The sequence below is a fragment of the Fringilla coelebs genome (assembly GCF_963513975.1).
Source record: "Fringilla coelebs genome assembly, chromosome: 6".
Lineage (NCBI taxonomy): Eukaryota > Metazoa > Chordata > Aves > Passeriformes > Fringillidae > Fringilla > Fringilla coelebs.
Genome location: NC_140034.1, coordinates 11,251,508 through 11,263,339, shown reverse-complemented (window position 1 = coordinate 11,263,339; position 11,832 = coordinate 11,251,508). Strand labels below are relative to the sequence as shown.

Sequence of the window (11,832 nt, the reverse complement as noted above, 5' to 3'; positions counted from 1 at the left end):
TGCAGTGATTGTGGAGACTGTGTATAGCTAATTAAGAAATGCCATTCTAATTACCATATCGCTGTCTCCCCGGAGAGTATATATAACTGGATTATAGTTTCTTTTCTATGAGGAGACTTGGCTTGGCCTGTCTTTATGCAATAAAACTTGGATGTAGTTAAACATTTTCTATTAACAAAATCCCAAAGGAGAATTTACTGTGGAGCTAAAAGAAGGCAGTGCATTATTCCTTCCTCAGCTCGTTGAAGAGCAGCACGGCTGCAGCTGGCTCTCGCTGGAGCCAGGCACGCAGGGACTGCATTCATTCCCTCCCCGGGGAGGGCTGCACACTCTCGGGAAGATTTGTAAGCGCTGACCCTGTGGTGAGGAGGGGAGAGAGCAGTCACATAATTGCCTTGAGCTATTCTAGGCATTTTTGTGATCCAAAAAACCACACTGAGCAAGTCCATGCTAGCATGAAGACCCTGCCATAGTAATTCTTCTAGTTCAGTCGCTGAAGAATTAAAGATGCAAGAGGATTAGAGATGAGAAAGGAGGTGATTTGCTCTAATGGTTACTTGTTGGGATATTTTCCTTTGGTTTGGTCTCAAATACTACCAAATTAATGTTAAGTATAGGAAAAATCCTTTTTTTTTTTTTTTTCCTGCTGAAGTTGTTTCTTTTATAAATTACAAATTCTTTATATATAAAAGAATTATAAAATTATTTTATAAATGACAAAAAAGGTTTTCTTTCTACATACTTTGTATTGCATTTTCTAGGAGTAAGTCTTGTATCTTGACAAGTTCATATGAAATGCATGTCTTTAGTTAAATTATATGGGAAATGTGTCATATTGGCAGTCTTTCCCTTTGGATGGCTGATTTCAGTGGCTTCTTACACTTGTAAGAAGGGCCAGGTCTTCTGTGTGCCCAGGAAAAGGACATACATAATTACCTAGAACCAGATCAAGGCAAATTGTTTTTCACCCTGATTGAGCAAGTAAAGCCTTTCCTCTCTCCATAGGCTTTGACTGCAGAAGAGATCTTATACTAAAAATTAGTTTATCTTGTCTCTGCCTCAATTTCCTTTAAGTTAATTTGCATCTTCCTCCTGCTTCCCTTAGAACAGTAGATAAGGCTGAAGGGATTAAAGGAATACAAAGTCCCTACCTGTGCTGGCTTTTAATTGAAAGTGGCCTTACACTTGGATATCAGAATTCAAGACTTGTTGCACATGGAGCATTTCTGATTTTAAAACCTACACTAAGATGAGACTTGTTGAGGGTTTTTTGACCCTACTTTTTCTGCAAGTCAGCAGCAATATATATAAATATTTACTTGAATTTTAATTTCCTATCCCTCTCGCGCTTTCTTCTACTTACTTCCTTATTTTCCTTATTTGCGTTTTTTCCTGGCAATAGTTTTACAGCAGTGAGATATTGTATCTTGCTTTGTAAGCTACAGAAATTCTGTGACAGTGGCATGGCAGATGATGCCTGCTCCAGAAGAATGAGCTTGCCATTTGAATCATTGAGCTCACCTCCAAAGAGATGCAAGTTACACTTGAGATGTATCTAGATTAGTTAGGAATATTATCAACACCCTTCTAATGAACATCACCACATCCAGAATGTTAATTTAACCTGTGGGTTTGGGGTGCTTGGCCTGTGCTGGTGCTTACTGTATGGATGTAAGAAGTAGCTAATTCTCCCTGCATTGGAGAGCTGTCAGCCAAGACAGGATAGCCTTGGTGGAATTCAGACGGCCATGCAAAGTTAGCACTTTTTTTCATAAAAAACACAATCCTGGAACAACCTTCATGTAGTAGAATTAGAAGGTGTGGGCAAACTAGGCTTCAGAAAATTGAAATAGGTGAGTGTTGTTTTAAACACTGTCTCAGTAACCATTCTATGAAGAGAGTACTCAGAGGAGTATTTACCAGTATTTTTCTTCATCAAAAAAATTACCTTGGCGGGGGCGGGGGGAGGGTGTTAAGTAGATTTGATTCATCAAAAAGCAATCACCTCTGTAGTTTTGGTGCTTGCAGTTGAAACTTAATTGCTGAACAAATAATTTTTCTTACAGACAAGAATGTTTGAGATTTTTACTACTTAAGAAATCTGTTTTTTCAAAGGTAAAAAGGTAAAATGGACTCATAAATGCTTTAGGAGCCTGCCTGAGCACGGCATGCTATTTCCCTTGGTAGAAATAGAGGAGCTGGGATATGTGGGTGGGCTTTGCAGATTTCTAGTGTCCTAGCTGGACATAAACACTTCAATTCTGAGTTACACTCGTGTAGAGGCTTACAGATCAGGTCTTCCTTTGCTTGGCAGGATATTCCATTCCAGCTTCCTTACTTCTTGGGCAGTACATCTGAACAGATCCTGGGCCTGGGGGTCTGTGTATTTCCCTGTGTATCTACTGAAGAAATGCATGGGAGGTTCAGATGCAGTTTTGTATGGTTGTTTTGCTTTTCTTTTGGGGACAACATTCCCTTTTCTACTTCCATATGAGCAAAAGCTGGAGTTTCAGGCTGTGGGTCACCCACCATCCCTAGTGTTCTTTTGCAGGGTCAGTGGAATTGCTTTGGAACTTCACTGCCCCCTCCCCTCTCCCAAACACCTCCAAATGTCAGGCAGGACTGGGGGACTAGTTTGGGCAAGGAGGAGCAGGATGCTCCATCTCAGCAGCAGTGAGTTAAACTCATCTAATACCTCGATCAGTCAAACATACATTGAGATATGACAGCTGTAACAGATGCTTAGGAATTTTTAAAAATTAAATTCTTAAATTCTTTCACTTTTAATAAAATCCCATTTCTCACTGAAGTACTCTTTGTCCCTGTCTCCTTACATGTCCTTTGCTTTTGGGAAGCAGTCTCACCAAAGACTGAGATTATTGGTTTGGGTGCTGGATTGATTAAACTGTAATTAGTACAGCTGGCTAGCTGGGCATGTAAAGCACCGGAGATACTTCACTGAAGAGGCCTTGCAGTTGGCCTGCTGCTTTCTTCACGGGAATATGTCATTTTCGCCACCTGACCTTATTTATGGCTTCTGGCCTGATTTTTCACTTAAACACTGTTTTCCTTTGGACAAACGAGCCTCGGGCCTGCTTTATCTTCCAGGTAAGGAGGCAGCAGCGGCAGGACACATCTCTCCCGGGTGCTGCTGCCAGGGCAGTGGGGGGGAGGCTTTGCCTTCCCCTTTTCGCTCACGTCCCGCCCTCTCCGTCCAGAGTAAACCACTCTGATAAAACCCTTGTGGAAGGGTTCCTGTGGGGAACCCTTCAGTAACTAAAAGAAGCTTTCAAGAAAGACGCAGAGAAGCTTTTTACAAGAACATGTAGTGACAGAACAAGGGGAATGGATGCAGACTGAAAGGCAGAAGGTTTAGATTAGCTATTAGGAGGACGTTCTTTACTGTGAGGATGGCGAAGCACTGAAACGGTTTGCCCCACAGAGAAGCTGTGGACGCCCATCCCTGACAGCGCTCTAGGCCATGTTGGACGGGGCCCTGAGCAGCCTGGTCTAGTAGAAGGTGGTGCTGCCTATGGTAGGCATGCTGGAACCGTGATTTTTAAGGTCTCTCCCAAAATAAACAGCTCCGTGATTCTACGAATAGGTGGCGGCGGGGAGCGGCCGCTGCCCGGGCGGGGCGGGGCGGGGCGGAGTGGGCCGTGCCGGGCGGTGCCGGGCCGCCCGTCCCAGGCTCCCCCGCGGCGCGGCCGGGCGGGGCTGGCGGCGCGGCGGGCGGGCTCAGCCGGGGCGCGGCCGGGCGGGCGGAGCGTGGTGCCGGCCGGTGTCCCTCTGCCTCGGCATGTCCGACTCCGGCGGCGGCGGGGGCGGCGGCCCCGGCAGCGAGGAAGGCGGCATGGAGGTGTCGGGCTCGGCGGTGCAGAACGTGGCCGACGTCTCGGTGCTGCAGAAGCACCTGCGCAAGCTGGTGCCGCTGCTGCTGGAGGATGGCGGCGAGGCGCCGGCGGCGCTGGAAGCGGCGCTGGAGGAGAAGGGCGCCGTGGAGCATATGCGCAAGTTCCTCTCCGACCCGCAGGTCCACACGGTGCTGGTGGAGCGTTCCACACTCAAAGGTGAGGCGGGAGCGGAGCCGCCTCGGTGGCAAAATGGCCGCTGCCGGCCGCGGCCGCCGCCCTGCCGCGGGTGGGAGGGGCGCGCCTCCGCCGCGGCCCCGCTCCGCGCTCCGCCTCAGCGCGGCCCCGGCCGGGAGGCGCCGGGCCGGGCACCGCGGGTTCGCTGTCGGGCTCGGGCGGTGGCGGCACAGCCTGGGCTGCGGGCGAGTCCCGTTGGCCGCCGCCGCGGGCCCGGCCTCCCCCGCCGCCTTTGTTTCGCGGTCCGGGGCCCAGGAGGATGCGCGGCGGGGCTGCGGGCTCGCTGTGGACGCAAATCCGGGCGTGCCGCGGCCGGTCCTGCTTGGAAAGGCACCCAAAGTGCTTCGTCAGTCGGCCGTGGGAGCGCTCCTGCGGCAGCCAGGCTCTCGGGAAGTGACCTCCTGGGCGAGGCAGATAGCCGCTCTGAAACAGAGCGAGAGCGCCAAAACCCCGGATAAAGGGAAAAAAATAACCCCAGCCTGAATCGACCTGTAAAACGCGTCGTTTCATGGTTAATTAGGGAGTTTCTGTAATTGACAAAGGAAGATGTGGACCTTGCAGTGCCTTTGTTTTGTTTTCAAAGCCTGGTGGCCGTCCTGCTTGCGCTCAGAACCGCATCAAATGCTGCATGAAATACTGCAGCCAAGCTGAGATTGTGGCTGGAGTGTCTTTGTTACTCACGTGCTGCTGTAACTATTTATTTCCAAAAAGACTTGTCAACAAATCTGTTGCTAAATAGGCTCTTAGTGTCACAGAATGCAGCCTAATAAACAGTGACAAAATACAGCAAGGTTTCATCAATAATGCAGGCTTTTAGGGTTAAACAAGCCCATACAGTCCGTAAATGGCTACCTGCCTGCCAGCATGAGCTTGCAAAATTCTATTAAACTTCTGAATCCCTACTCCTAGTATGCTGGTGGTTCTGTTCCTGTATATATCTAATCCTATTTAAATTGTGTTTCATATTGTACTAATTAACATGTCAATTAGAAGAGAGACAATTTAACGTCCTGATATATGCCCTGCAGTTGCTGCACACAGAGAGGAACATCAAGAAGGTTCTTTCATTCCCTGTCTATTAATTGTAAACTTCAGATGTTGCTTAAAAATACCCCATCATTGTTTATTTTTTAGCTGTACCCAGATCATCCTCCTCTTTCCCCTTCCAAAGTTTGAGACATCTTTTCCAGTAGGGTTGATTTTCTCAAAGAGAATAAAAGAACAGCTGTCTTTATGAATTCATGATACAGTGTTAAATAAGGTTTAAAGAAAACCATTTAATATTAATGCAGATGATTCCTGTATTTTTGCTGTGCCTGGATCATGAGAATGGTTATCCCTAGTTCAGGTTGGAAATAATATAGTGGTGATCGGTTATGTCCAGGCTCATGGCATAGGTGTTCTTATATATGTATGCATAAAAAGAAATTGAAAGATTCATTACATGCCAAAACCCAAATATTAATTTCTGGTGCACAGATGCCATTTCTGTCCGTGTCTTCTGGTTTAACAGCGGTTACTTGGGCAGAGTGGATTTTTGTGAATGACAGCCAGGTGTTCAAATGTAACAGATCTGAAATCTCCAGCAGCATATGGAGAGCCCTGACACTGTTAAAAAACAGTGTTATTATTGAAGCTTGTCCATGGACTGCATAGCATTAAGTAGATTATTGATTACAAGTATGATAAAACAGAAGCCTTATTTCTGCATAATGAAAGCTGCTCTCTGGTACCACCAGCTCCCCAGCCTGCAGGGGACAGAGCAGGACAGAGTCTGCTCTAATGTGTCCAGTCAGAGTGTGTCCCCCAACCTGGAGTAACCTTCTGCACTGAAATCACTGCATTGCAGCACGGCTGCCTGCATCCTCAGCAATTACATCATCTGTGATGCACTGGCTGTGCTAATGCCTGAGTACTTCCCACAGCTTGGCTTTTTGTTCAGTCAAGAGATTTTTTTTTGTTGTTGTTGTTGTTCAGAGACTTAATTTCCAAATAATTTTCAAAGTAGATGTCTGAAAATACAAAGCCACCTCCGGAAGAAAAAAGCAACTGTTTAATGTACTCACTGGAGCATAGTTGTCCTGGCAACATACCTCTGCAAATAAATGCACATTCTGTATTGCAGATTTCTCTCTCAGAATGTGAGTTATAATTCACTTGCTGTAATGCTTTATTAGTTTTATAGCAACCTAAATCTTAATGGAGTTTTGTTTAAAGGCAATGAACCCATTCTGCATCTGAGGCATATTGCAAAGCTACTTTTGACCTAATTTAGTTAATTAAGTTGGTATGGAGCTTAAAGGTTAGAAAATAGTCTGGTAATAGCAGAAGGTGGTTGAGAAGGAGTGGCAGATGTGTTAGAAATTATTTCTTACATACAATATTTTTTTGCAGAGGATGTGGGAGATGAAGGAGAAGAGGAAAAAGAGTTCATTTCCTACAGTATCAGCACCGACATTCATTATGGAATAAAGTCAAACAGGTGAATTGGAAAATAGATCTTAACATTTCTACTCTATGTATGCAAAACTTGTATAAGCAAATTTACCTGCTTTACCTACAAATTTACCTTCGGTTTACCTATTGCTTTCAGGCAGTGTTTTTATTCAAGCTTTTCAAGGCAGAGGCTCTGATTAAAAAAATGGGTGTGTCATGAGGCTTAAAGGAGTGGACCTAGGACTTTTAGCTATGGGGTTAAAGAAACAAATTTTTATTAATTTTGGCATACATGCAGCTGTAACATACACAACTTGGGTTAAGTCTGTCTGTTACATATTTGTCACTCATATTGAGGCATATTTGACTCTGAAGCTTTGTAAAATGTGTTTTGTCTTTAGTGTGCCCCTATTTCAGAGTCCTTATTGATAGCTTGGCTTGCTTATTGCTGAACTGTAAAGATGTATTTATTTGGAATACTTGTATTCGAGTCTCTTAGAAGAAAGTTTGTGAAGTATGATGAATGCAGATTGCCATTTGACTCCTACAGTTGCAGTCAGATTTAAGCCATTGTGTCACTTAAGTGTCAGATGATTGGTTAGTAACTCTCTTCTCTGTTCTGTAGCCTGGCGTTCATTAAACGTACAGCAGTGATCGATGCTGACAAGCCAGTGTCTTCCCAGCTCAGAGTGCTCACTCTCAGTGAAGACTCTCCATATGAAACATTGCACTCTTTCATTAGCAACGCTGTTGCTCCCTTCTTCAAGTCCTATATCCGAGAATCTGGCAAAGCAGACAGGTAATTCAGTAGAAATACTGCATTTCTGTGCTAATTAACTAAAGTGTTTCATGATTTTAAACAAGTAACAAACAACAGTGACACTTCAAGGTGAGTCACGTGAATTGTTTAAGCACACAGTTGGTATGATGCTGTTGCTGACTCTGGGGAAGCAGTTCAGGTCTAAATGTGTTATGTGTGGTTTTTGGTTTGCCTTCTTATGTGTAAACATCTGTGCTTTTTCAGGGATGGAGATAAAATGGCTCCTTCAGTTGAGAAAAAGATTGCAGAGCTTGAAATGGGCCTCTTGCATTTGCAACAGAATATTGAAATTCCAGAGATCAGTCTGCCCATTCATGCAACCATTACCAATGTTGCCAAGCAGTGTTATGAACGTGGAGAAAAACCAAAAGTTACAGATTTTGGTGAGAAGGCTGAGGATCCATTGTTCCTTAATCAGTTACAGTCTGGAGTCAATCGCTGGATTAGAGAAATACAAAAGGTAACCAAATAAAGAACAGGAGGAAAAAAAAGCAAAAAAGTAACTAAGTAATAAGAATTTCTGTGTAGTACTGTGTATCTTCTTCACAGTTTAACTGCTAAAATGCTGCTTGTGCAGGATGCTCTGAAGATCTCAGACCATGTTTTTGAGTCACCAGAGACATTGGTCTCAATTAGGCTAAGTCTAGTCTAAAATTAGGCTGGGCCTAGTCTAAATTTGGATTCTAGTCTAAATTGTTTGACAAATAACCAAGAGTATGACTTTGTTTTACATATTGTAGTAGACTCAAGTAACTGGCAGTAATCCTGTGAATTTTGTAACTGTTCTTCAGATCTTTACGGCAGATTGAGGAACACATCTGATTTGGCCTGTTTTGTTATTTGCCCCTGGTGCATCCACAACTACTTTGCAATGGTTGCCCCAGCCCTATCTTGTAATCTCATACTTCTGCCTGTTACTTTTCAAAATAACTGCTGTTCTCCTGGTGTTTGGTGTTACTCAAAAGCAGCATCTGAGATACTAGTCTGGCTTTTTACTTCTGTTGCACAGGAAACACCTATTGCTCATGGAACTGTGTTGTCTTTTCTTGCTTAAGAGCATAAAACACTTGTTATCTTGCTTGGCTCATCTGCCTTTAGCCAGAATGCAGACACTGCTCAGGAAAGCAGGCAGATGACATTTTTAGGCTATGCTGAAGATTATTACATGACGGTCCTAAAACCAACCTTTAGGATCTCTGGAATTACACTTGTCACATGTTGCATACAGTTCCTACACTTTCCAAAGAATGAATGCCAAAACTGTCTGAGGTTGGGTTATTAAAACCTGGCAGCTGTTGCATGTTTCAATTATATTTAAGCAAGTTTTTACAGCTGAAGCATATAAATTAAATGCTTTTCTCTCTCCCTTCTCTTTCTCTCCGTTACTTTGAAGGTGACCAAATTAGATCGAGATCCTGCATCAGGCACTGCATTACAGGAGATAAGCTTCTGGTTAAATTTGGAAAGGGCTCTGTACCGCATTCAGGAGAAACGGGAAAGTCCAGAAGTTCTGCTGACTCTGGACATTCTGAAACATGGCAAACGTTTCCATGCAACTGTCAGCTTTGATACTGACACAGGTAAAATATCTGTTCAATAATATTTTTCTCAAATGTCATACAGAACTTAAACTGTTAAAAAACCAGAACATTGTGCTGCAAAGAGCAGTGCTGTTTAGAGGAACCTTGGACTGGTTACATAGATAGACATTTTGGTCAATGAAAGGAAAAGTTACATTCAAAATCTTTTCCATTTAGGTCTGAAGCAGGCACTGGAAACTGTGAATGACTATAATCCACTGATGAAAGACTTTCCACTGAATGACTTGCTGTCTGCTACGGAGCTGGACAAAATCAGGCAGGCCCTTGTTGCAATATTTACCCATTTGAGAAAAATCAGGAACACAAAATACCCAATCCAAAGGGCATTGCGTTTAGTGGAGGCAATTTCAAGAGATCTGAGCTCTCAGCTGCTTAAAGTGTTGGGAACCAGAAAACTGATGCATGTGGCCTATGAAGAATTTGAAAAGGTATGTTCATGGCTTTGTGATACTGGTTGCTGTATTTTTGTGTTGGACAGTGACTTTCAAGAAGCATTTCATTTGGGAGCTGAAGTTCCTGTTCTAAAACTTTTTTCAGGTAATGGTTGCATGCTTTGAAGTATTCCAAACCTGGGATGATGAATATGAGAAGCTGCAAGTTCTCCTGAGAGATATTGTGAAGAGAAAAAGGGAGGAGAACCTGAAGATGGTGTGGCGCATCAATCCCGCTCACAGGAAACTCCAGAGTCGTCTTGATCAAATGAGGAAATTCAGACGTCAGCATGAGCAGCTGAGAGCTGTCATTGTGAGAGTCTTGCGACCTCAGGTAATCTTGGTTGTTACAAAACAGAAAATCTGTGTGGCTTCTTCAGGAGTGTTACTGTTACTTGAAGTTGCCATCACAAATGTAGAGTAACATTCAGTTTCCATGTTTAGTTTTGAACCCTCGTTAATAGGCTTAGGTTTAATTCTGACTTACATTGCATAATACATGCTCGTCTTAATAAACTCAGCAAGTCTAGACATAACACAGAGGAGATTAATAAATGTTTAAATCCTTGAACTTGGCTAAACCACAGTGGAAAATGAGATTATGCTGCACAGTAGTGGAAGTTTGTAAAGTAACTGTGCTGCCCTGTTCCTACTGGAGGTTAATTCTGAAGCATGACTGAAAGTTTGTTAAGAATTTATCGCTGATTGGCTGGGGGTTTGTGCAATATTTTTTAGAACCAATTGCATTTTGCTACTTCCCGGGAAATTCTGAAGTATCCAACTCATTAAACTGTGATTCTAATGTAGGTAACAGCTGTTGCCCAGCAAAATCAAGGAGAGGTACCTGAACCACAGGATATGAAAGTAGCAGAAGTCCTTTTTGATGCTGCAGATGCTAATGCAATTGAAGAAGTCAATCTTGCTTATGAGAATGTTAAGGAAGTAGATGGATTAGATGTTTCCAAAGAAGGTACAGAAGCCTGGGAGGCAGCAATGAAGCGCTATGATGAAAGAATTGACAGAGTTGAAACAAGGATAACAGCCCGTTTGAGAGACCAGCTCGGTACAGCAAAGAATGCCAATGAAATGTTCAGAATCTTCTCCCGCTTTAACGCCTTGTTTGTCAGACCTCACATTCGCGGTGCCATTCGTGAGTACCAAACACAGTTGATCCAGCGTGTGAAGGATGATATCGAATCTCTCCACGACAAATTTAAAGTACAGTATCCACAGAGTCAAGCGTGTAAAATGAGTCACGTTCGTGACTTGCCTCCTGTGTCTGGGTCTATAATTTGGGCAAAACAGATCGACAGGCAGCTCACCGCTTACATGAAGCGTGTGGAGGATGTCCTTGGCAAAGGCTGGGAGAACCATGTGGAAGGTCAGAAGCTAAAGCAGGATGGAGATAGCTTTCGCATGAAGCTCAACACTCAGGAGATCTTTGATGACTGGGCAAGAAAAGTTCAGCAACGCAACCTTGGTGTCTCCGGTCGCATTTTCACCATCGAAAGCACTCGTGTTCGAGGCAGAACTGGAAATGTCCTGAAACTGAAAGTCAACTTCCTGCCAGAAATAATTACACTTTCAAAAGAAGTCCGAAACCTGAAGTGGCTTGGTTTCCGTGTCCCGCTAGCAATTGTTAACAAAGCTCACCAAGCAAACCAACTCTATCCATTTGCTATTTCTCTCATTGAAAGTGTCCGCACGTATGAGCGAACATGTGAGAAAGTAGAAGAGCGTAATACTATCTCACTGCTGGTCGCTGGCTTGAAGAAAGAGGTGCAGGCTTTGATTGCAGAAGGAATTGCACTCGTGTGGGAATCATACAAGCTTGATCCATACGTACAGCGCTTGGCTGAGACTGTCTTCAGTTTCCAGGAAAAGGTTTGTGTTTTCTGTCAAACTCTGCAAAACTTTTACATTTATAATTCAGTAATGTGTGGTTATCCAAAAGTGTCATTGGATAGCTGAGAACCAGTTCTGCAGCTTTTGGTTTAAGTAGCTCATTGAGTCAGCACAAATTGGCCAACTGGATGAATCTTTTAATAGTGCTAAAATTGCTATTAGCAGTACTATTTTCATTTGATAATGCTAAAATCGATGGATTGCTACATCCAAATAAAGATACATGATTAACCATTACTGAATTATTGTTTCCTTGATCTAAGCTGTCAAACTAACCGTCCCATTTTTCCTAAACTGTCTTAGGTGGATGATCTGCTCATTATTGAAGAGAAGATAGACCTGGAAGTGAGATCATTGGAAACATGCATGTATGATCACAAGACTTTCTCTGAAATCTTGAACAGAGTTCAGAAAGCTGTGGATGATTTAAATCTTCATTCATACTCAAATTTGCCAATCTGGGTCAATAAGTTGGATATGGAGGTAGGTTTGAGATCGAGGAGTAGTATGTATTTAGAGGTAACATTTTATTCAGGTGCAAAATATATTTT

The 11,832-nt window shown here is 43.4% G+C and overlaps 1 protein-coding gene across 1 annotated transcript in view; it reads left to right on the top strand.

Moving 5' to 3' along the window:
- The first annotated feature begins 3,745 nt into the window (after positions 1-3,745).
- The window catches only part of DYNC1H1 (dynein cytoplasmic 1 heavy chain 1), a 43,377-nt gene continuing 35,290 nt past the window's right edge, over positions 3,746-11,832 (top strand). Inside the window, exons 1-9 of the mRNA XM_084208363.1 lie at positions 3,746-4,070; positions 6,483-6,570; positions 7,150-7,323; positions 7,549-7,804; positions 8,738-8,924; positions 9,102-9,373; positions 9,483-9,710; positions 10,184-11,260; positions 11,585-11,764. Of these exons, the coding sequence (XP_084064489.1) occupies positions 3,800-4,070; positions 6,483-6,570; positions 7,150-7,323; positions 7,549-7,804; positions 8,738-8,924; positions 9,102-9,373; positions 9,483-9,710; positions 10,184-11,260; positions 11,585-11,764 (2,733 nt within the window). The 5' untranslated portion in view covers positions 3,746-3,799. The remainder of the gene's footprint in view (positions 4,071-6,482; positions 6,571-7,149; positions 7,324-7,548; positions 7,805-8,737; positions 8,925-9,101; positions 9,374-9,482; positions 9,711-10,183; positions 11,261-11,584; positions 11,765-11,832) is intronic.